Below are 25,940 nucleotides of genomic sequence, written 5' to 3'. Positions count from 1 at the left end.
AGAGAGAGAGAGACTGTTTCATAATTTCTATGTTAATTTTTAAGAAAATGAAAATGTTTAATCTATTTTAGTATTTAACAGGTAGCTTTTCAAATAGTTATTATGCGGATCCAAAGGAAGAGTGCTGGGATGCACACCCCTTACTCTGTCTGAATTTCGAAGTCCCCGAAAAATCCAGTGGTGAGAAAATGCATAGGCCTACAATTAGTTATCAGTGTGTATGTGTGCGTGTGTGTGTGTGTGTGTGGGGGGGGGGGGGGGGATGTAATATCTTTGTCTACTTGGTATTTCTGGTAAGATTGCCATTTATTGCCGTTATGTTTGACATCCAATGGCCAATTGATTAATTAAAGTGCTCTAGTGGTGTCGTTAAACAAAACAAACGTTATATTCCAAGAATTTTGTATGAATCATATGACAAATAAAAAACAAACACTAATATTTGATAGGACTTTAATTAAAAAAATATTATTCCTCTTATGACGTCACTGTTTTAGAAACGACCAACTCGTCATAGTCGGTATCTGGGTCAAACTCCCGCGTGAACCTCACTCCCGAGCAGGAACCAATGACAATCTCAGCTGTGCTGTGGATAAACAGATCTCCCATCACGTGACCACCAATCACGTGACCATCCTTGTCGCTCAGTGATATATGAAGATGGCCCGACTTTCCCCCAGATAGTGTACCAACGAGTGAGACAATTTCAAAAGGACCGTCAAAGACTTTTATCTGAAAATAAATATTTACTAAAATTATTATATTTTTATACCTAAATTTCTGTGATTAAGGAGCTGCTAGTTTCCAAACATTATTTTGATTCAAGTGTGATAAAGAAATTGATTTAAAACATTTTAAAAAATCAAACCAAATCAAAACAAAACAAAACAAACAAGAAAAATAAAACACCCACACACAAACGTTAACCCCTTCCCTAAATAACCACGATAATTGTTTTTGTTAAAGAATTAAACAAACAAAACACAAACAATACAAGTTCTCCTATTTTTTTTTTTTTTTATTATTATTATTTTTTTTTTTTTTACAAACATAAAAAAATAAAAATACAAGAAAAGGAAAAAAAGAAAACCCCTAAGTAACAACACACATTAAAATATATACATCTCAAGGGCGGATCCAAGGGAGGGGACCAGGGGGACCTGTCCCTCCCATTAAAAAATTAAAGTGCCCCTTTTTGAAGAATTTATTTACAATTTTAATTGAGGTTTCCTTTTCAGGGAGTTGCTCCAGGTGCCCTTTTGTCCTTGGTCCACCCTTGAGTTCTGTATAAGTAACTACTAACATAATCTGCATTCGCCATTCTGAGTCTAGCTTTGGTAACACTTCCCACACAGGTGAGCACAAACGCCGATGTAAGACTCCTTTCTTGTACAAACTCCACCAAGTGAGATTTCAATTCCTGGCCGGGTTTTAATCTTAATGCATAGCACTGCAAATTACAGGATATCTGAAGCAATAACAATAATATTAGAGATTTAAATACATAATACACATTTAAACAATCTGAAATGGTAAAAGACACGACAAGATATTTATTCGGTTACTGAGGCCAGATAACCAAGAAAACTACTTTTAAAATAAATGTATCGTGCGCTACTAAAAATTGTGTACAAATTACAACATATATTCAGTTTAAACTGGCAGATTTCTTTTTAAAAACAAGGCTATTCCTTTAATACATTTTATATTTTGGGTAGAAATCAATAAATTAAATTTTTCTCTTGAAGGATTTACTATAAAGTATTCTGATATGAAATATTTCCTGCTCAAAGTATAATATGGACATACTAAAAGAAAATGATATTCATCTTCCACTTGATTAAGATTACACTTTAAACAGACAGTTTCATTTCTTTCTATTACTGGATTATATCTGCTTTTCTGTACTTTTAATTTAGGTGACAAACACCTAAATTTAGAAACAATTCTCAAGAGATCTTTGTATTGTGATAAATATAATATATACTTTTCTGTTTCTAAAAGAGATTTAAAAGACGAATACGCCTTTAAAAATTAGAAGAATTAATTAATAGCATGCCAGTGTTGAAAATTAATGTCTTTACATCTCTGTACAAAGCTGGAAATAACTAGCTTGATAATGCCACATTCTTGAGCAATCCAAACATAAGAAAACCCTGTTTGAAACAACAGTGTTCTTACACGTGATACCCAATTAATTTTACCAGTTTCATCATGACATTTCAACATATCATAACAAGCTTTGGGATATCTGGATGAATCCACAAATAACAATTTACACCAATATTTTATACAACGGCTAAAGTATTTCACACAAAAATTATCTCTACCTATTTCCCCAAGTACAGCATTTGATGATATTCTCTTTGAAACTCCTAAAAAACATTTTTTTAAAATGCTTTTTCATAGATTCTCGATACGTAAAATCCCCATATTTCAGAGCCATATAGCAGTCGGTTTGGGATCGATCCCCATCGGTGGGCCCATTGGGTTATTTCCCGCTCCAGCCAGTGCACCACGACTGGTACATCAAAGGCCTTGGTATGTGCTATCCTGTCTATGGGATGGTGCATATAAAAGATCTCTTGCTGCTAATCGAAAAGAGTAGCCCACGAAGTGGCGACAGCGAGTTTCCTCCCTCAATATCTGTGTGGTCCTTAACTATATGTGTGATGCCATATAACCGTATACAAAATGTGTTGAGTGTGTCATTAAATAAATCATTTCCTTCCTCCCCCCCTCCCCCCCCCCCCCTCTCTCTCTCTCTCTCTCTCTCTCTCTCTCTCTCTCTCTCTCTCTCTCTCTCTGAGGGATTGTGCATATAAAAGATCACTTGCTACTAATGGGGGAAAAACAGTATCACTAAGACTACCACTAGGCTTAAGGAAGGAAAACTCTATTAATGTTCCCATATCCACTGAAGGTTCAGGCACGTCCATACTGGGCACGAGCTCGGATTTGTGCCAGATCTCCTATCCAGGACAGAAAGTCTAGGGTTAAGAATAATGCATTTATTTTATATTTCTGGCTTACAAGGGAGCTAACAGATTACACAAAACATTCAAGAATGACACATCACAGGATGAAAATTAAACAGGCAGGCCGTATTCATAGCTGAAAATAACTGGGGGTGCAGTGACAAAATTGTCAGTTGTGAGGGAGAGGGGGCGGTGTTTCTCTACTGCCTCATTCAATATATATATGGCCTAAAAACATATTCCCAAAAATAGGACTTAAGTTGCTTGCTCGCATTAATTTCTTGAGATGTGCGGTACTTTAATTAAAAAAAAAATGTTTAGATGTTACTTTCGAAGTGTGGAATTCATCTTACCGGAGTAGCCTGATTGTCACAATGTGTAGGATCCATTCTTCGATCTTTTCGTCTGCTCTCTGTTGAATAAGCTAGGTGCCTTGTGTGCTTCAAAATATTAATACACAATTAACGTTCCACAAAATGCTTTCTCATAACATACGTAACATGTGTATTAGATCATGTCCTAGTGATCGTTACCACAAATCACTCCATGATAACGCACCTTTAGCAAACGTTTTACACTTAGATGACCTGTATTTATTATAAATACAAAACCAACAATGTAAAGAAAAATGGATAATGTCTGATTTAGATAATGCTAATAACTATGATGATGATATAACTTACGGTGCTCAGTGAAGGCTCCAGCAACAGATATCTCTCTCTCTCTCTCTCTCTCTCTCTCTCTCTCTCTCTCTCTCTCTCTCTCTCTCTCTCTCTCTCTCTCTCTCTCTCTCTCTCAATGAAACCGACACAATCTAATTAAAATTAGCTCCACTATTACATGTGGATCTAATACCAGCCAGTTGGAGCTCATGTCCACCAATCAAAACCGTACTTGCAGAATCCTGCCAGTGATTTAAAAATAATTTTAAAACATTCCGAATTATCCTGAGGGTATACGATATGTTTCATGTGAATTACGAATGCCTTATTTAGACCAGTAGAACTAATTTTAATCGGATTGCTAACAACACTGCGTAGTCCCCAATGTCCAGGTAACATTTCGTCTGTAAATAATAATTTAAATATTGACCAGGTCAGGTCATAGGGTTTTACGTGCACATTCAGAGCAAGCTGTTGTAGCGCACGCCTGTCGTGGGCACAAGAGCAGGAAAGGTGGGGGGAGGGGAAGGAGGGACCCCCTGCACTGGCAGGTGCAAGGGAGAACCAGCAGCCCGATTGAATCGGTAGCAGGCGGGTAGGGGTGTTGGTGGTGCTATGGAATTTGAATGGAGCCGTTAATGCCAAAGAGAAAGTGGTGCGCAATTTTGATGAGGAAATTTTGAACGGTCGGTCGAAAGGTAAATGGTCGAGCTAGTATAGGTTTTGTATCAAGAGTAGCTCGTTAGTGAATCGAGAGTAGCTCGTTAATTATAGACCTTCATGATGCTGGTTGTCTCCCTAAGTTGCCCGTTGGGTCCTTATAAGGACCAGACCTCTTCTGGTCGTGGCATGACAACCCAGGGGAGACTCGTGCAATTGTGTAGGCACTGGTAGGCAAGGCGTTTTGTTCCGGGGTGGTCGACGTGATGATGTTGGCGTAGTCCTCCGTTTCCTCCTTAGTGACACCAAGTACAAGTTTACTCCAGCAGCAAGTATTTGGGGATTGGGTGGGGGAGGCTGATATTCTTTTGTTCAGCTTCCCCCGGGTGCATTGCAATTGTGTACTCGGAACCGGTATTCTTTTGTCCGGTTCCTTATTGGAGCACGTGCTGGGCCATTAAATGGGGGGTGGGGGGTGGGGGCGGGTGCATTGTTATCATTAGTCAATGCATCCTGTGTACTGTTGCAGTGAGCGTGTAGTCTGTATGTAAATCCTAGTTTGGTGTTAAGGTTGTACTTATTGTCTTACGTCCCTATTCTAGTGAATTCAACGGTCAGCATGACCACCCATTCCCCTCCGTCTTTGTATAGCATTGAACACAATGACGGAGGGGGAGTTAGACTAATCTAGCGATCTAATTTGAAGGGTGGAACCCTTATAGTGTAGGTATTGGTTTAAAAAGCCTAATGCTTGGCATACTTAACTTTATTACCAATCAATGAAAGAAAAAAAAAGGTTAAAGTATCTAGTAGCAATTGTACAGGAGTATAGTTAACAGCTAAGTAATTAAGAATTTTTTTATTCCCGCCCCCTGAATAATTATTTTATGAAGTAATGACATTATTGAGGCGAAATGAATGGTATCTATATGTTGGTAACCGTTCGTAATGTAGAATAATTTAGTAGGCTTACTTGGTTAGTCTTTTAAGTCAATCTTGTTTTTCCTGCTTGCTATTTCCTCAGTTGCTCTAGTTGACTTACCTTAGTCAATCATGATTTCATGCATCAGTAATAAAGAACATGGTGCGAGTGCAAAACACAATTGTGCAGTTTATTTACATGTGAGGTTCCTTGTTCGTGATTGGCTGGATTGGACCAATGGGAATGCTGTAAGAAAAAAGTGGTAATTAGTGGTATCCTATCTTGTTTGATCGCTTAATGCTGTTGATTGGCTAATTAGTAACCAATTTAAGGGCCACCAAAACGTTTGGGGGTGGTATATACCAATTGCAAAAACGAGTTTCAGAACCTAATAATATTTACAGTAATGGCAATAAAGATAATTAATCATTCGCTACCGTCTCGCCGTTGAACCCCGGGTTGGAGTGCTTGTCAGTCGTGTGCTTAAGGTCGCTCTTCCCCCCGGAGTTGTACAGGCGGGTGGTTTTGAACAATTGCTGATAAATGTTTAATTTCTATTTCGTATTGGTTAACTAGTTTGGGTATATGTTATTGCTTTTGTCGTTTCACCGTTCTCCCCCCGGATTGGAATACATGGTCTGGTCGAGTGCGAAGGGTGCATGTTCCGCCAAGGGGTCACAAGTGTTACGATTTAAGCAATGTCTATTATATCTATTCATTGATAATCACTCGCTACCAACCCGCCGTTGACCACCTTGGTGCTTACGGTCGCTCTTCCATCCAAGAGATGTACAGGCGGGGGGTTTTGAGCAGTTATTATTTTATAGCTGTATTTATGTCACCTAATTTTAGGTACATGGTTATCTCCCCGGGTTGGAATACCTAGCATGTTCGAGTGCGTAGGGTGGATGTTCCTTCCAGGGAGTCACAGGTGTCCCGAGCTAGGTAGCATATTAATTATTTATCTTAATTATAGGTCGCCACCCAGATTAGAGTGCATGTCGGTCGAGTGCGGAAGGTCGCTCTTCCCTCCAGGAGACGTACAGGCGGGTGGTTGCGATCTTTTCTCATTTTAGCTTCTTTCTCAATAATTTGCCAGGAGCCCAGCGGGTGCGCTACGGCTCCCATCCTGCCTGCGATCCATCGGGTTGGCGGTCCGCACCGATCGAACGCTGGCACGGCGGGTGGCACGTGGCTTTTATAGTTTAGGTTTGGTGGACTGGACGAATTGGTATACTGCTTTAAAGGTTTTAAGTTTAAGGTATTTATCAGGGTTAAGCAAGTAATTAGGGGTAATTGGTTTATTGTGGTTAGCTTCGGAGATTGATTCTAACATTAGTTTTCTCTGGCTGTTGTGTAGCGTGCAATCCAGGAGGTAGTGTTTCATATCTTCCCGGGTGCCACATTCACAGTCAGGGTTAAGTTTGGTGAAAGAGCAGCTGTTGAGCTGTGAGGATTTACCTATGCGTACACTTAGTGATTAGTTTATCTACATAGGTGTTTGGATGTTTAGGTCGGACAGAGTTGACTAGTGGTTTGATGTTATAGTGCCATGTATTAGTTGATAGGTCCCAGTTTGCCTGCCGCTGATTAATGTAGTGTTTTCTTGCTTTTGACATTAGTTCTGTTATTCCTAAAGGTAGTGCTGTAATTGTACTAGTTATTGAGTGCAGTTTTGGCTCCATAGTCAGCTATTTCATTGCCAATTATACCTACATGGGCTGGGACCCATTCGAATATTACTGTTAGGTTAAGTTGGTTTATTTCCTGAATTTTGTTGTGGATAGCTGCGAGGATATCTGGCCTGGTAGATTTATTAGTTTGAAGTGATTGAATAGAGCTGAGACTATCTGAGAAGATAACGCTTTTAGGATATTGTTTATTTTTAATCCAGATTAGCGCCTCATAGATGGCTGTCAGTTCTGCTGTATAGACTGATAGATTATCTGACAGCCTGGCGTATTTAACTAGTTTAGAGTGTTTGGATATTTTTTCTTCTACTATTGCAAAGCCAACCCTACCGTTATCGGGATGTTTTTTTAGCCATCCGTGTAAATATGGATATGCTCAGGGTAGTTTTCATTAGCTGCGGCTTCAAACAGGACTTTCTTGAATGGTGGGAAGGAGTTTCATCAGTAGCTTTTTTAATTAGGTATGGAGTGTGGCATTCCATTGGTTGACTGAGATGGTATAGTGCCACGGGTGAGTTATCAATTCCTACCTCTATTTCAAGTTTACTAGCCTTAGTGGCAAATGAATCGTTAAGTTTTTTTATTGGTTTTAAATTCTAGTCCTGGTTTTACTATTATGGGGGTAAGTTCCTGGACTGGGTGATCTAGTTGGAGTGAATAGATTTTAAGATGGTAGTTGAGATGTTGAAGTTTACGGCGGGATTTAAGTGGCATACTATTGAATTCAACTTCTAGACTTTGGCTACTAGTGTTAGCTGGAACTTTAGCTATTGTTCTAAGGGCTTGGTTTTGGATGATATCTAATTTTTGCAGTAGTTTTGTGGAGGCGCAACTGTAGGCTTGAGCTCCATAGTCTATCCTGGATAGTATACATGCTTTGTAAACCATAAGCATTGCCTCTGTTTGCGCTCCCCAGCTGGTGCCTGGGATTGCTCTCAGTAAGTTTAGAGTATTTTTAGATTGTCTGACAATATCATTAATATGATCACTAAAGGTTAGTTTTGAGTCGAAGGTGACTCCTAGGAATTTGAATTTGTTAACTCTTGGGATTGGCTTATTGTTTGAGGTTATCTGTAGGTTATCTGATGATTTGACTTTATTAAATAGCATACAAACTGTTTTTGTTTCAGATAATTTAATGCCCCAGTCCAGGGCCCATTTATTTAGTTTGTCCATATCATTTTGCATTAGATTAAATAGATTTTTGACTACTCTGCCTGTGCGCCAAATGGCGCAGTCATCGGCAAACAATGCTGTGTTTAACGGGGTGGTTGATTTAAGTTTACCTTTAGCATTGAGTGCTTTAGTTATGTCGTTAATGAATATGTTAAATAAGGTTGGTGATAGGACCGAGCCTTGTGGTATTCCATTAATTATTTCGGTTTTATCTGAGTAGTGACCGTTGACTCTGACTGAGATTGATCTGTTATGAATAAAATTATTGATGAAGTTAAACATATTGCCTTTGATTGCATTAGTTTGTAGTTTATTGAGTAGGCCTTGTCTCCATACCATATCAAATGCTTTTTCGATGTCTATGAATATTGCTAATACTTTATTAGATTTGCGGAAGGCATCGTTTATACTATTTTGAAGTCTGACTATTTGGTCTATTGTTGAATGTTTGGATCTAAATCCACTTTGTACATTTGTAATTAGGTTATTTTCTAGTAAGTAGTTATTTAATCTTTTATTAACGATGGTTTCTAGCGTTTTACACATGTGGGACGTAAGTGTTATCGGTCTGTAACTCCCCGGGAGGGAGTGGTCTTTTTCCCGCTTTAGGGAGACTAAAGCATTCTGCGTGTTTCCATGCAGTGGGCATTTGGCCCTCCCTCCAGATTCGGTTAAAGAGCGATAACACTACCTCTAGGGCTACGTCCGGCATGTGCTTAAGCAGGGTGTAACTAATTTGGTCGGGCCGGTGGCGGTACTTTTTTTTAGCTTTAAGAGCAGTCTTTAGTTCTATCAGTGTTAGTGGTTTATTAAATTCTAGGTTATCGGTGTTTGGATAATTTTGTTTTTGCCTGTGGCGATATTAATTGTTTTAGAGGGCCATGTGCAGTTCCAACATGCACTTAAGCCCAGGTGGCCAGTAGTTACGTAATACCTCCGCGAGTGCGGTTTTTACAACCGTGATTTTGGCGACTAGGCGTCATTAAGTCTGACCATCTGAGAAAAAAATACCGCTTGGTAAATATACACATCATAAGATTTGGTTCCGCGTCCTGTCTCCGTACCAGTCTGGGATTTTATAATAAATAGCTAGGGTTTTAGAGATATCGGGGAGAAACATAGGAAGGCTTCCAGGGATCGCTGTCCGTCCGGACTGGTAAATAATTTTATTTCTACTCTGTGTATAACCTTGATGTGATTGATGTGACTTTAAATATTTTAATACTGTATTATACAAATATTATTTAGACGGTGCTGCCGGTCATCTGACGCAGTATACTGTAGGCTCACCGTTCTGATATATATATATATATATATATATATATATATATATATATATATATATATATATATATATATATATATATATATATATAAAGCTTAGCCAGTCATCCTAGAGGACCTAGGTAAACTGTAGGTTATTGTCTTTATTGTGATAGGTACCAGTATTAATTCTGTGTTACAAGGTTACTGAATGAGTAGTTAAGGGTTAATTAAAAATTAACCAGTTAGGAATAGAGTTGTAATTCCTTTATTAATTAAGTTCTCCTGGCAGCGTTTCTCAATTATCACACGTTACTGAACGAGTAGTAAGGGTTAATTAAAAATTAACCAGTTAGGAATAGAGTTGTAATTCCTTTATTAATTAAGTTCTCCTGGAAGCGTTTCTCAATTATCACACGTGTGGGTGTTGTGTCACGGTGAAGTGATTAGCATATTGTGTAAACTAGACACCTAGAGATTAACTTATTAAGTGATCAGTTCTGGGTTGTTATTATTTGTTGTTGTTGTTAATTAACTACTGCGGCAGTACATTTGTCAGCGTAGGTTAATACAGATTCCAAAGTGTATTGTGTTTTTGTTGTGTTTTCTAGTGAACTAAACGTGCTATAATAATATATACTTTATATAAGATCTTATCTCTGATCATACCTAGACGAGCCAGCGGGTATAACTGCCTGTTACAGAGAGATCTAATAGATATACAGTTAGGAGAGATATTTTGATAATCGTGTTTCATTCAGTTACGGGTATTATAGGATCCCCGTGACATCTACATTACTTTTATAATTGATTAAGATGGGGAGGTGGTCGCTGTTAAGGGCATCGAGTACTTCCCATTGGGCGTTTGCGCCTATGCTAGTAGATGTTATAGTGAGGTCGATGGCAGATGAGCTTGGCGATAGACCGTGATAGAAGGTATTACTGCCATCGTTGAGACATACTAGGTTATGTATATTGATGAATTCTTCCAGTATGTCTCCCTGTGCGTCGGAGTGCTGACCTCCCCACAGTGGATTATGGCTGTTGAAGTCTCCTACTAGTATTAAGTTATGATTTGGTTTTATAAGTTTATTGTAATCATTTATAGTTAGTTGCTTATGGGCTGTTCCTGGTGGGCTGTATACGTTAATAACGTCTATAGGCATTTTATCATTTAGTATAGTAAGTCCTAGGACTTCTAGATTGGCATTTATGGATTCGTATTTGATTTCGCTATGAGGTATAGTGCTTTTAGTAAGTGTGGCTAGTCCACCTCTGGTGCTCTATGTTTATAATAGGTTGAGTAGCCTGGGATTTTGAAAGTTTTAGGTTTTTTATTTTTATTTTTACTGGTGCCGTTTCCTTAGCCAAGTTTCTTGTAGGCATATGATATCAGGCTTGTTGTTCATTGATGCTAATGAGTTGTATGAGTTCGGCACCATGTCCCATTGAGTGGAGGCCTTTAGCGTTCCATTGGAGAACGCTAAGGCCCTTATTTTTAGGAATATTTTGTTTATTTTGGGTGTGTGGAGATGTATCTCCCATATTCTATCCTGAAATTATTTTATTTGTTTTATTTGTCTGTTTATTTCTATTTACTTTTATTTATTTTATATTTTTTTAATAAATATTTTATTAACTTTTATTCTTTATTTTCTACCTTGTTAATTTTTTTGTCTTATGTCGGCTTTGATGGAGGAGATTTCTAGGGCTAGTTTTTCAATTATGGCTTTGAGTTCGCTGACTTGCGTCTGGTCTGTTGTTTTGACTTTTTCTGCATAAGAGATTGTTTTCGTTACTAGGTAGTTGTCTCTGCTGGTTAGTTTTGGTTTAATTGTGACTTTTTCTTTTTTATCCATAAGGTTCATTTGCCGCAGTGCCCTTTGATAGTGGTGGCATCGGGGGTCGTGGGCCATGTGTCTGTCCAGGCAATTGGGACATTGGATGGGGTTGGTGCAAGGTGAGTTGAGGGAGGCTCTGGTATGTTTTGGCCGCAGCGGTGGCAGGTGGGTAGACTGTTGTAGTGGCGGCATTTAGCGGCGCCGTGTCCCCACTGCTGACAGTGGTGGCACTTACTTGGTTTGTTCTCGTAGGGGAGGAGCGAGTGTCTGCGCCCTTGCACTATGATGGAGTGATTGCCTGGTTGGGTGGCTGTTATAAGGAGGTAACCGTTTGTCCAGGTTGTTACCTCGCTGATAGACAGGTTGGGATTATCCTCTCTAAGAGTTTGGAGTGAGGTGGCTTGGGCTGGCAGTGGGTTGAGTTTGGCCAACCATTTGTTAGTGGGGGCGGGGGTGGGGGTGGGGATGGGGGTAGTGGTTTTGGCGGTGGGGGCGGGGGTGGTTGTTTGGCTCTGGACGTTGGGCTGACTTTTCAAATTGCCGACGATCTTTGTTGGTACTTCCTTGTAGAAGGGGCTTAGGACGGTGTTAGTAGTGGGGGTAGGGGTGGGGGCGGTGATGGGACGGGTGGGTAGGCCTACACTATCTTTGGGTGCTGTGGCTGGCGTTTTGGTTGGCTTTTGTTGTCTGGTTTTGACTGGGGCTTTTATCGTTTTGGTCTTTAAGAAGAGATGGCGAGTAAGCGTTTTTGCTGGGCTCCTACCTTGATATTTGCTTAGGTTTTTGAATGATTGAAGGTTTTTTTTTCCTACTTTGCTAATCGTTGGGGTTTTGGGGGGTTGCCTAGTTTTTACGGGTTTGGTAGCGTTCGCTGTTGTTGAGCTGTTTTTGACCTCGTGGTTACCTGATGTACCCAGCTGTTTGGCGCCTGTTGGTGGGCGATGCTTGGCGTACTTCCATTTGAGTATCTTCTCCGACGTCCGGTGTATCAGTGTGGCTTCCGAAGGAGACATTCCCAGTTGGAGCTCCACGCGGTTTTTTTCGCGACTCGTATGACGGCCATTCTGCAGAACGCCACGGTTGTTCGCGTTTAGTCTCTACATATCCGAGCCTGTCCTAGCAGCACTGGAAGATTGACCGCCCCACTCTAAGAAGAAATAGGAAGCGGGGTCGGCCCCTACTACTCTTTTTCTAACACTTTACCTTGCTTTATAGTGATACCATCTCGTATCCTCCGGAGTCGGGTCCGTCCGCACCACTATACCAAACCATGACGACTAGTCTGATACTCTCTCTCGTTCAGACGGATCCGGCTTCTCAAGATCTGTATTTCAGCACAGCACTACACCTTCAACGTCTATCGACTGTCAATCTAGGGGTTTTCTTGACGGGATGCAACTCATCTCGTCCCTTTAAGCTGTGCACCCAAACGGCCTTAACGAGGCCACTCGCGTGGACATATCGATCGGACTTTAAACTTTTAGATCTGCGTTCAAAATTTTATGTCGAAATTACTTCTTCTTTTTTTTAAATATTATTAAATAGTCCGATCCTCTCTTCTTGCTCTTATTTAATTTTGGACTGTCCTCCTAAAATGCTCCAAATTATATAAATAATCCGCCGAGCAGTCAATTCTTTTTATTTTTGGCTTGTAACCTTTTTATTTTTTTTATTTATTCTATTAACTTTTTTACTAATTGCTATTTTTAAAATTCTGCCCATTTTCAACCCCCCCCCCCCCCCCCCCCTCCATCCCGAGTCAGGCCACCGATCTTATCGGAGGTCGGACTCGAGATGGGCGTGTTCGAAACCCTAGTGGTATATGGGCACGTTAAACTAGTTATCATCATCATCCGAAGGAGAAGATGGCGTCTGACTCCGGGGTGTTTTTTCTACGGCGGACGTCGTGGATTTTGTGCTTTCTTTTTGGTCCGCTACTTTTTCTGAGTTGGTTGTGGTGTATTGTCAAGACAAACCTAGTAGGTCAAAGAGGGGCTGATCTCCTCAACAGGATACGGCATGGAAATAGTGACTTGCATATTAAGAACCTAACTGTCTGGAATAATGGTTTTCTGGACATCCTCCTGTCCCGCCCAACGGAGGTAGACATTGTTGGCTTTAGAATGTCTAACTATCAGGAAAATCCAGTTAAATGCGCCAGGTGCCAGAGGTGGGGGCACACAGTGAGGAGGTGCAGGTCTACTCGGGAGCACCCCATTTGTTTCCGGTGTTGGGCCAGTCACCCCAAGAGGTACTCCGACAGCCCGTGCACGAGGGTCGTCTCTTGCGCGAACTGTCGGGGTCCTCATTGCACTCATGACAGGGAGTGTCCGGAACATCTCAAGGCGATCAAAATCCTTGCAGAGAGGAATGCCAGGGGTAATACCCTGGCTGGGAGTGCCAGAGTTCCATCTGCCCCCTCCGCCCCTGTTCACTTGGCGCCTTTGAGTACCCAAGCCCCCCCCCCCCCCCCCCCCTAGACCCCCAACTCAGGAAACTTCTATTAGAAACCAAGGGGGTTCAAAACCTATTGCTATCCCAAATTGGGAGTGACCTTCGACCAGAGGCTTTCATTCGTGCAACATATAACCAATATAGTTGGCACCTGTAAGTATTACATAAATCTTATAACAATTTTATCAGCAGTCCCATGGGGTAGCGATAGAAAAACACTGCTCATGATTTTCGAGGCGTTCATAGTCTCAAGGTGACACCCAACTAAAAAAACTTGAGAGCGTGTACAACAGGGCCCTCTGTATTATTATAAGGGCCTCAGTGTGCACGCCCCATGATAGTGTATTAGCTGAGTTGGGTGTCCTCCCACTTGCCCTCAGACGTATAAAATAGGGACTAAAACATCTTTATAAAGTAAGAAATTGGTTGCTAATAATCCAGTAAATATATTAGTTTCCCTGCCTACTCAGTCAGTCCGGGACTCTAATATATCCATTGTTTCTTATCTAAACAGGTTTGCTGGCGATTTTGGGGTGGCGAATCTATCTATGAGTGATTGTAGTGCTAGATTCAAAGCCCCATGGGCTCTCATACCGCCTAAGGTTCACTTTTTTTTATTAAAAATGAATTATCTAAAATCGAACTACCAGTTTTTAAGAATACTTTATTTAGAATTATAATGGGGGAAATTTATAAAGATTATTTACAAATTTATACTGACGGCTCTAAAGACCCCATAACTGGTAGGGCGGGTATGGCCTTTGCCGTCAAAGAAATTAATGGATATAGTCACTTTAGGGCCAGACTGACTGACAATGTTTCAGTCTACACCACGGAGCTGTTGGCTATTCAATATGCCCTGGTGTGGATTTTAAACAACTATAAAAAAAACTAGACGGCCAGAATAAATTTATTATTCTTACAGATAGCCTCAGTGCCCTGCAGTCCATTAGTGGCTCCCACAGTATCAGACCTGAAATTGTGAAAAACATTTTTAGTTTTTATAATAAAATTATTCACTGCGGCGTTGAGGTCGTTTTGGAGTGGGTCCCGGCCCACGTGGGTATACGCGGAAACGAGACAGCAGACATGTATGCTAAAACATCTTTATTAGATAATGAAATTAAAATTAATATTAAATATAATTATAATGAAATAATGTCTATGGTCGTGCCATGCATTGGTCGCCTGTGGCAAACCGACTGGGACCACAGGACGAGAGCATGGCACGCTAATATTAAACCTAATGTCTCCACACCTGGCCCACTTTCATTTAATTTAAAGGCAACTAGAACAATAGCTCGATTAAGAATGGGTGTATCTATTGGTCTTAACCAAACTAAATTTAAATTAAGAAAGATTAATAGTCCAAATTGCACCCATTGTAATACTCCAGAAGATGTGGGTCATTACCTCTTCTTCTGTACTAAATACAATAAAAATAGAACTAAATTAATTAATCATTTTGCTAAAAATAAAATTATATTTAATCCAACTAATTTACTTAATCCCGACAAACAGTATAAAGCAATAACAGACAGACTTTTAATAGCCTATGTGTTGGAGACTAATAGGAATATTTAAGTAATTAATTAATAACTCAATTTGTAAATTAATTAGATTGGTTAGCTACGACCCACCGGCGAGTTGCTCTACTTAGAACTCGCTTTGCGATATGCGCTCGTCCGGGGTACGGGCTTAACTAGTTTACTATTAATTATGGGTAAAACTATTATAATAATAAATTAATATTTAAAGATTTATAAATATACGGTTAATAAAATAGTATAGTTTACTAAGCCTACCTCGGCGCTCTGCCCCTTATTATTATTATATTATTATTATTATTATTTATTTATTTTAGTGCACACACCGATCGATATTTACACTGCCTACCTTGTGTCGCTAGCTGTGACGTCAGAGGTCAGACCAAGGTGACAGCTCTGTTAATGCTGGCTACAGCTATCGATTGGCCGCGTCTCTCGTTGTGTGTTAATTATTTTAATTAATTATTTAAAAAAAAAAAAATTATTCATCTAATCTTTGTTTATAGGTGGTTGTCTATGTCCCCGTGCAATTGTACCGGCTATGTCAAAATTTGTTTGGTAACTGGTTGGTCGCGCGTGGCTGCACTTTTCCCGGGCCAGGTTAATCGCTTTTTAATAATTAAAGATATTATTTAACATTTATTCTTTTTAATCAATTTATATGTCTCTACCAGCTCTACCAAACGTTTATGGTGGCTGGATGAGGACATTTCTTTTAGCTGTGTATATATGTTTGTGCTATGCAAGTGTGTGAGTGTAAGTGTATTGCTCGGTATTGGGTGGTGGCTTATCTTGCAGTAATCCCCTCCACCTTCCGGAAAATTGCATGTTATAAATATGTGTGACTTTTAATTTTGGCTTTGGTTGTGTGGTTTTTTGGGTGGTATTTTTTTTTTTTTTTTTTTTTTTTTTCCCTTTTATTTTATATTATTTTATTTATTTAGTTTTTTGTGGGGGTTTTAGGGGTTTTTTTTAGGGTTTTTTATTATTATTTTTTGTAAATTAATTTGATAGGTTATTGTTATGTATATTTTATCCATATTTTAATCATTATTTTATATTTTTAATAAAAAAAAAAAATGTAATTTAACAGGGCAAGGTCTGTGCCTTTGGTAGTGGCTTGGTTACTATTACCTCGTCTACTGCCCTAGGTATTATAGATTAAAGTGTTCGCCGCGTCTTCTAAATGACCTAATCATGTTGTTTTAGAAGACAACTGAGGAGTCGCCTGTTTTTCCATGGATCGGCCGGGTTCACCTCTCTCCTTCTGGCAGGATTGATACTTAAAAAGAAATATTAAATTAACCATCGCTGGATTTTTTGCGCCACTCCCCTAGTGGCACCAGCGATTAAACTCTTACAACCCCTCCCTCCCGACCCTCACCTGGTCACACCAATGTTTAAAATATGACTGGCAGCCCCTTTCCTCTTAACCTCCCAAGGCTTAATGAATATTGTTTAAGAATTATTATTAATATTAGACCAGCCCATCTAAATTTGCGCCGAAAATATATTATATTAATAATTTATATAGGATAGGAATGTTGATATTTTTCTTTAAGGGCGCAGCCAAACCTTTTTAACCCCAATTTTCCCCTTTTTATACTTTTGGCGTTAATTTTCAAAATTCCGGACTCGGGATAGGCGTGTTCGAAACCCTAGTGGTAGGCCCATGGGCGTCAATCGGTGGGGGACAGGGGGGACATGTCCCCCTCACTTTTCAGCTTGGGGGGGGGGGGCAGCATAGGAAATGTCCCCCCCCCCCCCACTTTTTTCAGACGAAACAAATATGTTCTAGTATATATAGCGTAACTGATCACCATTTGGCATTTCGCTTTGGAGTGCCGGCTCTTATGTTCCTACACTAGACTGGTAGTAAATATACTAATTATTTTACAATCTATTTGTAGTAGTTTTTATTTTAAACCTTGAAAATAGTTGAAGATATCCCCAAATAAATCACAAATATTCATTGTGCCCACTATATAATAAAATTATTAAAATAACTATTTACCGAAATACTTTATTTCCTGATATTTCCTGCCATGCGCAGAGCACCGCAGACCACAGGAAACTACAAGAGAATAGACTGAGCCAGCTTACTGTATACGAGTATGAATGAACATGTCGAGCTCAGATTAAACATCAAACACCACACTGTCTGACTTAGAACACTTCTCACACAATCGTAATGGCTTTAAATAAACGTCTTGTCATCAGTTGTCTCGCCAATAGGATACCGCCTTATCCACTTGCAATTGAGTGTTCTGTTGTTTCACGTTATGCTCCGGCGATTTTAAGCAACTCGAAGCCGATGTTGAACTTTTAATTAACAACAATAACAAAATTTTCGCAAACCAGATTTGCTAAAACATGAAAATAAAAACACGCCCATTTCAAATTGACCAAACCTCGAAAATGAAAAACCTCGAAATGTTTCCGGTTATACGGTATCTAAATATGCGTTATTGGTTAAGTAAAAATAACTATTAAAACATAATGGTTCTTTCTTTTATACTGAAATTGACTAATTGGTTTCGAACTTCATATAAATAACAGGTATTGCTGATTTACTCTTAGCATTATGTCACTAAGTGTATATGCTATTTTGAATAATAATATATATGCTCTCTTCTCTCTCTCTCTCTCTCTCTCTCTCTCTCTCTCTCTCTCTCTCTCTCTCTCTCTCTCTCTCTCTCTCTCTCTCTCTCTCTCTCCTTTCATCATCAATAGACATATCAATCTATAAACTTAGGTAGTGATGTGTAATTTGAAATAATTATACCCAAGTGTTGGGGCAGAAAGTCTATAAAAAGGTAACACCAGAAATGTTCAGTACTGGCGTCTACTTTTTTTATAATTTGAAAAAACCCAATGAAAGACATTTGAAATTAATAATAAAATAAAACACGTAAAGGAAAGACGGAACGAAAGTTATATAAATAATGGTTACTAGCGATATTTGTTAATTTGTCAAGTAAATAATATTGTTTAATTATTTTTTTATTTTTTTTATTCTGAAAAAAATGCGTTTATTTTATTTTGAAACAAGGACATCGGATCAAACTACCAATAGCGCATGCGCGCTAGGTAGATGATGGTCACTAGTTTAGTTGTTATAGACCGGCCGTGGTTATATCGTCGGAAAAACAACTACTCCAGTCTCCAGGAATCTAATAACGAATATTTTGCATACAATGTATTCGTCAATTATCATTGTACCCATAGGCTTATATCCGGTTATTTTGACATGCTATTTGATACAACAATTCGAATTTGATGAATTACACGCAGGTTATTTGGCAAACTGCATCGTCCAGGACGAAACGCTAACGGAGATAGTATACCGTAGAAAAAACTACCATGGACATTAAAAAGTTCTTCACTGCCATACCATGCCATGCCCAGACTCTTTTGCGAGTAGGGACGACACCGGATTCAAATGTCGAAGTTGTTGGTGAAGATGTTAAAGAAAAAAACAGAGAAAAGAGTCACTTCTCAGACACGGTTGCCCATCTTACCGCCAGTGCCGTACCAGCCACGGGACGTCAACTGCATGCCGGTGCAACGGCTCGCTAAACGAACGCTATGTTTTCAGCGCGCGTGGTTCGATAGCTTTCCATGGCTCCACTTTGACGCTAACGTTAGCGGAGTACTCTGCTTTACTTGTGCTGAAGCAGTATGCATGGACTTGGCCGGCATGGCGCGGTGTTCAGAGGACACATTGTTTCCAAGGGATTTTGCAACTGGAAGAAGGCAATTTAGAAATTCAAAATCCACGAAAAGACATCTGCACATATTTCTCATAGCAACCTGAAATTCCGGTCTTCCAACAACGACGTTGACGCACAGTTAAGTACGCACCATCTTGAAGAACAAACGAAGGCGCGCAACGCTCTGCTGAAGATTGTGACGACCGTCCAGTATCTAGCGCAGCAGGGACTGGCAATACGCGGCAAAGAGTCAAGCGACGGTAACTTCATGAAGTTGTTAGAGCTGCGGAGCAACGATGACGTCGTGTTACAGAGGTGGCTGACACGCACAACTTCATACACAAGCGTTGCCGTGCAAAATGAACTGTTAAAAATCATGGCACACATGGTGCTGCGAAATATTTGCAAGAACGTGGGCCTTTTTGCAGTCATTGTCGACGGAACCCAAGACATCCAAGGCGTTGAACAGGAGGCAATATGCGTGCGATATATAGATGACGCTTACGACGTTCACGAGGACTTTATCGGTCTGTACAGCGTATCTGAGACGACTGGTGCCAGCCTCAGCAATATGCTGCAAGACGCGTTGCTCAGACTCAACCTCCCAATCACGCATCTGAGAGCGCAAACGTATGACGGAGCCAGCAATATGTCGGGCAAATACCAAGGCTGCCAAGCACTGATCAAGAAAGTACAACCACTGGCAAACTACACGCATTGCGGTGCACACATCACGCACCTCATCTGTGCGAAGGCCATTGAGAGTGCACCGTTCCTTCGCGATGCACCTCGACCCCCCCCCCCCCCCTGCAAAAAAATAAAAATATATGTATATGTATCAGTCCCCCCCACTTTTAAAACTGGATCGACGCCTATGGGTAGGCCCCTATATGGACACGTTAAACAAGTTACTAAGCTAAGCTAACGTTGTGGTGACGTTTTTTGGACAGGAGGAAAAAACCAGTTTTTTCTGTGCTTTTGTTTGCATGTTTGTTAAGGCGTTTTTAATGTTGTGAAGCACTGTTGCGCTAGCCGCTTTTGTCTGTTTATAATCTGGCTTGCCTGGTTTGGTCAATGGTTCCGCTCTCGTGCTTGCAAACATCGTTTGTGTGCCTGGTGCAGCGGTCACTGACACAAGCTGAACTACTGATATTGTGTCTGAGCTCGGGCTTGTGTAGATGTGAAAAATGGTGCCGAGTGCTTTAAGAGCAGTCTCGTCTCCTTTAATAAATGTTTCACCTGTGCTCGTTTGAGTATGGTAGAAAATGGCTTTAGTGTTTGTCATGTTGGTGATTGTCTTTTGCAAGTATATAAACTTATAGAATGTTGGGTTCTGACTCTTGATTAACACTTGTCTGATTCCTGTATGTGGTGTTTGTTTGTGAGCCTGGGTTTTGGGGGTTTTGTGTACCCGCGTGTTTGTTAGGACTTGAAATCTATTGGCTATTGGCACCTCGGGGTGGATTGAGTCTAACTCGTTGGTTTTTTCCTCCATGTCCTCTGCGTCTGAATCCTCCCTACTTAGGTTTAGTTCGCACTTCCTTTTGGAGGCAGTGCGGGGGGTATTAGGGGCGTTATCCACTGTTGTTGATTTATGGGCTAGCTTAATGGCTTGTTCAATATCAGTTCTGTTGGGGTTTGCTGAGACAAACTCTACATCGCTATCTATTCTGGTTTTGAGCGCTGGTGTTTTCCGGTTGGTGCGCGGGGTGGCGATGGGTCGAAGGGTGGGGGGGGGGGGGGAGTGGGGGACCGGGGGGATTGGGTTTCGTTCTTATCAGGGTCGTCTACTATTACGTCAACTTTGATTACGTTTTCCACAGTTTGCGGGTTAGGCCCTTTTTTCTCGTTTGTGGGGGTGGCGTTATTGGTATCCATTTCTATTTTAGTTCTCTTTTGTTTAACTAAGGTATTGATACTTGCGAGTAACCGGTAAAGGAGTGACTAGGGTATGTAATATAAATAATTATAGGTTAATTCTAAAGCAGAGATACAAAAATACAAAAAATGCTAGTATAATTTTGAACAAAAATATCAACATGAACTAACTAAAATAACTTGACTTGACTATCTAACTATCTAACAACTATTTTCCTACCTTGGTCCTTAGTACAAGTACTGCTCCTTGGTCCTTGAACTGAGAGAGTGGATGTTGAATATTGACCAGTCACACTTCGCCTTTTATAACGTTATTTGGGAGCATACAAATTCTAAAAATATCGGGAGAGTCTATTTTAGTGGCCGCAGTACAGCGAACCATACCAATACGTACGGGGTGGGTTATCAGTCTTCAATTTTACATTAAAAATTATTTATTTATTTATAAAAAACCCCAACTAAATCAGTCTTCAGTTTTACATTACACATTATTTATTTTATAAAATAAAACATGTTTTAAGGCATTCGTAATTCACACGAAACATGTCGTATACCCTCAGGATAATTCGGAATGTTTTCAAATTATTTTTAAATCACTGGCAGGATTCTGCAAGTAAGGTTTTGATTGGTGGACATGAGCTCTAACTGGCTGGTGTTAGATCCACATGTAATAGTGGAGCTAATTTTAATTAGATTGGAAACCGACAGTACGTTGTCAGCAAACGGTTGTACTATACCGAATATAATTCCATAGGCAACAATGTTAACGCTGCAACATTGTCTTTTGATGAGACCTCAGTACAGTTTAAACTACGGTTATTTCCAGTATAACACACACACAGAGAGAGACGGAGAGAGAGAGAGAGAGAGAGAGAGAGAGAGAGAGAGAGAGAGAGAGAGAGAGAGAGAGAGAGAGAGAGAGAGAGAGAGAGAGAGAGAGAGAGAGAGAGAGACGCACAGACACACACACAGAGGAGAGGGAATTAGAGGGGGGAGAGAGGGTGGGAGAAAAAGGTGAAATGACGAGAGAGAGAGAGATAAAGAGAGATGGAGAAAGTCTGAGAGAGAGAGAGAGAGAGAGAGAGAGAGAGAGAGAGAGAGAGAGAGAGAGAGAGAGAGAGAGTGCACTGGGATGTTAAATTAATCTGCTCGCATTTAGCTGAGAATGTGTCATTTATGAATAAATGAATGAAATAAATAATAGGCGTACGGGCTCCCTTTTTGTAGGGTGGAGATGGTGAAGGACAGACTGATGTTTGCCCGAAATAAATTAAACAGTCCGTTTTTGCCTGAATGCAAAGATTCGCTCCATCACTGGGAGATGGGGGCGATCGCCTTGACCCCCTCCAGAAAGCTTATAACATTATGAATGAATGAATGAATGTTTAACGACACACTATCAAAAAGGGAGACTATATACATGTAGTTATGGTCATATAAATTAATATACGAGTAGATTAAAATGACTAAATAACTGAATGTTTGACAGTTCTGATTTCGACAAAGCATAAGCGTGACAACACGTGACGTAGCCAGACTGTTGGGAGAAAACGACATTTTGCAACAAAAGGAAATATTGACCGACAAACCTCGTGGTTTAGAACATGTGACAGAGCCAAATTCGGCGTACGGCCCGCTTAGCGTGGGCTTGTGTTTACCATCACAATACAAGGAACAAACAGTCTTAAACTGTGACCGTGACTTTCAAATAAAAAAATGTCTTTATCATCTGGTTTAGAGTAAACTGACCTTGCAGGGGCGTAGGCTAGGGGGGGGGGGGGTTCGTGGGATTCGGATGACCCCCCCCCCCCCCCCCCCCCCCGCCCCCGCTGAAGCAAATGGTCCGCTTTCAGAACTAAAACATACAGGTTTATACATATGGACTTTCTGGTGGTGCAAAAACAAAATAAAAAAAGGGTCCATTTGGTTCACATTCGACCCCCCCCCCCCCCCCCCCCCCCCCCCCCCCCCCAGGTCCAGATCACGCTACTCCCCTAACATATTTTTCGAGGGTTTACGCCATAAGATTGATGAAATCATAAAGATTAGTTGACGAACTTCTGCAATATAGGCGTACGGGCTCCCATTTTTGCAATATTTATTAGTCCCCTACCGGTCTATAGGTTTTATATCCATCCGTCTGTCTGTCTGTCCGTCCGTCCGCCCGTCGTCTGTCTGTCCGCCCGTCTGTTCCACATATTGTTTTACAGATGTTTCTAGATGTTGCAATTTTGTATGTAGAAATCTATATAGCTTTATAATGTACTGTTACAGATCACGTTTGACTTTCATGGCGATTAACCAATTTGTGACAGAATTATGGCCCTTGAACTTAGGAGATATGAAAATTTGTTTTTGCAGATTTTTTGTTTTACCATGCCTCAGGATATTAAGCTAAAATTTTGTGTATAGCTTTAACATTTTTTGTTACAGATCAAATCCGACTTTCATGGCAATTTACCCAGTTTTGACAGAGTTATGGCCCTTGAACTTTATCATGTACTATTACAGATCAAGTTTTAACTTTAAGTTAAAATTAAAACTTGATAGGTAACAGTACATGCTAAAGCTACACACAAAATTCAGCTCAATATCCTGACGCATGGTAAAACAAAATGTCTGGAAAACTTGTTTTCTTCTTTATTCTAAACTGATGAAAATTGTTTGCATGTTTTTCTGAACAAATAATAAAGTATGTCTAATGAGCCTATCTGTTGTGTAAATTGACAAATTGGTTAAACATGATCTCAGTATGCAAAATGTACATTAAAAAGTTAAATTGTTTTAATTTACTGTTGTTGTTTGGTTTTATTTAACAACGCACTCAACACATTTTGTTTACGGTTAAATGGCGTCGGACATATGGTTACGGACCACACATATATAGAGAGAGGAAACCCGCTGTCGACACTTCATGGGTTACTCTTTTCGATTAGCATCAAGGGATCTTTTATATGCACCATCCCACAGACAGGATAGCACATACCACAGCCTTTGATATACCAGTCGTGGTGCACTGGCTGGAGCGAGAAATAGCCCAATGGGCCCACTGACGGGGATTGATCCCAAACTGACCGCGCATCAAGCTTACGCTTTACCACTGGGTTACGCCCCGCCCCAAACTCTTTATGAATATCGTCAACATTCCGGGGATAAAATCGGCTATCTCGTATCGTGTGGCGTCGACTTTAGTGGTTTGGACGTGGAATAAAGACTCTAGAGTATCATATCTGCTGTTCTTGTGTATAACTGTATAACGTGTGGCGGAAGGTGTGTCCAAGCGGACTCGATACAGGTCTGTAGTCTCCTTCCAAGCCCCGATTTTAAAATCTTGCCTCGCATGGGTCGATGCATGTAAACACCTCAGCGCTCGTTACCATTTGGTGTTTTACATATTTTGACACTGTCGAAATCCACTGCTGCCGTATGAATCAAGCAAAAAATTATCTTTTATGTGCACTTTCCTATAGACAGGACAGTACAAATAACACGTTTTTTGATGTACCAGTTGTAGGGCACTACATGGGCGGATCCAGGAAATATTTTTAGGGGGGGACCAAAAAAGAAGGGCACATTGACTCGTCAAAAGGGCACCTTACTACAAGTTTTGATATTTACAATTAATATGAATTCCTACAGTTCTACGTCATAATATACTAGCAATAATGAAGTAAATTGGCGTCACTCGCGTTAGAACCTCAATGGGGCCCCATTGAGACTCAATAACACAGACACATATCTGCAAGCTTGCGCATGTACACGAAAATCTTGATTTCATTTATCTACAATATAATTATTGTTTACTTAAAAAAAAAAAAATTCTACAAACAAAAAGGGCACTTGGACATTTTGAGGGCACTTGAACAATTTTTGGGGGGGGACGCGTCCCCCTGGTCCCCCCCCTTGGATCCGCCCATGCACTATAGTTGGAAAAGACCTCCAACCCCACCCCGTGTCCACAGATCACGACCCCCTTAGGAACCTGTGTGTGTCTCTCTCTCTCTCTCTCTCTCTCTCTGTGTGTGTGTGTGTGTGTGTGGCGAAAACGTGTGGTTTTTTTGTTGTTGTACTCTATGTAAGTAAAGATAAAAACATGGCTCGTTTCCCACCCCACTCCAAATATAATTCCTATGGGCCTGCGATCGATCCTGCAACCAATCACACCACAGATGAGGTCTCTACCATTACCGAAATGAATAAAAATTCCACCCCTTTTGGAAGACTAGAAAGGTTTGTGCTGTTAATAGCCCGACGGACCGATGCAATATAGGCGTACAGGTTTCCAGTTTTGTAGAGGGGAAGATCGATATTTGCCCGAATTAAATGAAAATGCCCAAATCTGGATAACATTAACATCAATTTATATTAGCATTACTGTCAAACAGGCTGCAAACGAATCACATGAATCACTGTGTTTTTTGGGTTGTTTTTTTACAGGGATTACGAACTAACATTGTGGTTAGAATGATGAAAATACATAGTGAAAACGTTTCAGGCCAACTAATTTTCCCGAATATTTCAGTTTCCCCCCCGAATTTGAGGATTTGCTCTGTCTGTGGGATGGTGGGATGGTGCATATAACAGATCCTTTGCTGCTAATCGGAAAGAGTAGTCCATGAAGTGGCGACAGCGGGTTTCCTCTCTCAATATCTGTGTGGTCCTTAACCATATGTCTGACGCCATATAACCGTAAATAAAATGTGTTGAGTGCGTCGTTAAATAAAACATTTCCTTCCTTCCATAAGCCTAAATGACACCCCCCCCAACTCAAAATCCTGGCTACAGGCCTGCGAGTTTTCAAACAAACAGAGAGTGTTCTAATCTGTGAGCTACATGGAGACGGGAGCTACACCGAGACGGAAGCTACACTGAGATGGAGCTACACAGAGATGGTAGCTACACAGAGACAGGAGCTACACTGAGATGGAGCTACACAGAGATGGGAGCTACACAGAGACAGGAGCTACACTGAGATGGAGCTACACAGAGACAGGAGCTACATTGAGATGGAGCTACACAGAGACAGGAGCTACACCGATATGGGAGCTACACAGAGACGGGAGCTACACAGAGACGGGAGCTACACAGAGACAGGAGCTACACAGAGATGGGAGCTACACTGAGACGGGAGCTACACCGATATGGGAGCTACACA

General features: G+C 40.5%; 2 protein-coding genes across 3 annotated transcripts; one reads left to right on the top strand and one right to left on the bottom strand.

The window, feature by feature from the left end:
• Window positions 1–439: 439 nt before the first annotated feature.
• On the bottom strand, window positions 440–22,499 carry LOC121372292 (bifunctional protein GlmU-like). 2 transcript variants are annotated; one of them, XM_041498585.1, is made up of 4 exons: window positions 22,375–22,499; window positions 3,332–3,418; window positions 1,304–1,468; window positions 440–732 (listed from the first exon to the last, which is right to left on the bottom strand). In XM_041498585.1, the coding sequence occupies exons 2-4, from the start codon at window positions 3,365–3,367 to the stop codon at window positions 478–480; spliced, it is 456 nt and encodes a 151-aa protein (XP_041354519.1). In that variant the 5' UTR covers window positions 3,368–3,418; window positions 22,375–22,499; the 3' UTR covers window positions 440–477. The 2 variants fall into 2 exon arrangements, with proteins under 2 accessions (XP_041354519.1, XP_041354518.1); XM_041498584.1 differs by lacking the exon at window positions 22,375–22,499 and adding an exon at window positions 21,006–21,071.
• Window positions 13,346–25,236, top strand: LOC121369751 (zinc finger MYM-type protein 1-like). Its single transcript, XM_041494808.1, has 3 exons — window positions 13,346–13,488; window positions 19,004–19,671; window positions 25,223–25,236. The coding sequence occupies exons 1-3, from the start codon at window positions 13,346–13,348 to the stop codon at window positions 25,234–25,236; spliced, it is 825 nt and encodes a 274-aa protein (XP_041350742.1).
• Window positions 25,237–25,940: the final 704 nt, after the last annotated feature.

Source organism: Gigantopelta aegis, chromosome 4 (genome assembly GCF_016097555.1).
Source record: "Gigantopelta aegis isolate Gae_Host chromosome 4, Gae_host_genome, whole genome shotgun sequence".
Classification (NCBI taxonomy): domain Eukaryota; kingdom Metazoa; phylum Mollusca; class Gastropoda; order Neomphalida; family Peltospiridae; genus Gigantopelta; species Gigantopelta aegis.
This window is presented reverse-complemented; position numbering and strand designations above follow the sequence as displayed.

Coding starts and splice junctions, on each gene's coding strand:
- LOC121369751 (XM_041494808.1), top strand. CDS start 13,346: ATGCGCCAGGTGCCAGAGGTGGGGGCACACAGTGAGGAGGTGCAGGTC. Junction 13,489..19,003: donor GGTCGTCTCTTGCGCGAACT/GTCGGGGTCCTC, acceptor TATTTCTCATAG/CAACCTGAAATTCCGGTCTT.
- LOC121372292 (XM_041498585.1), bottom strand. CDS start 3,367: ATGGATCCTACACATTGTGACAATCAGGCTACTCCG. Junction 1,469..3,331: donor GTGACAATCAGGCTACTCCG/GTAAGATGAATT, acceptor TTATTGCTTCAG/ATATCCTGTAATTTGCAGTG. Junction 733..1,303: donor GAATGGCGAATGCAGATTAT/GTTAGTAGTTAC, acceptor ATTTATTTTCAG/ATAAAAGTCTTTGACGGTCC.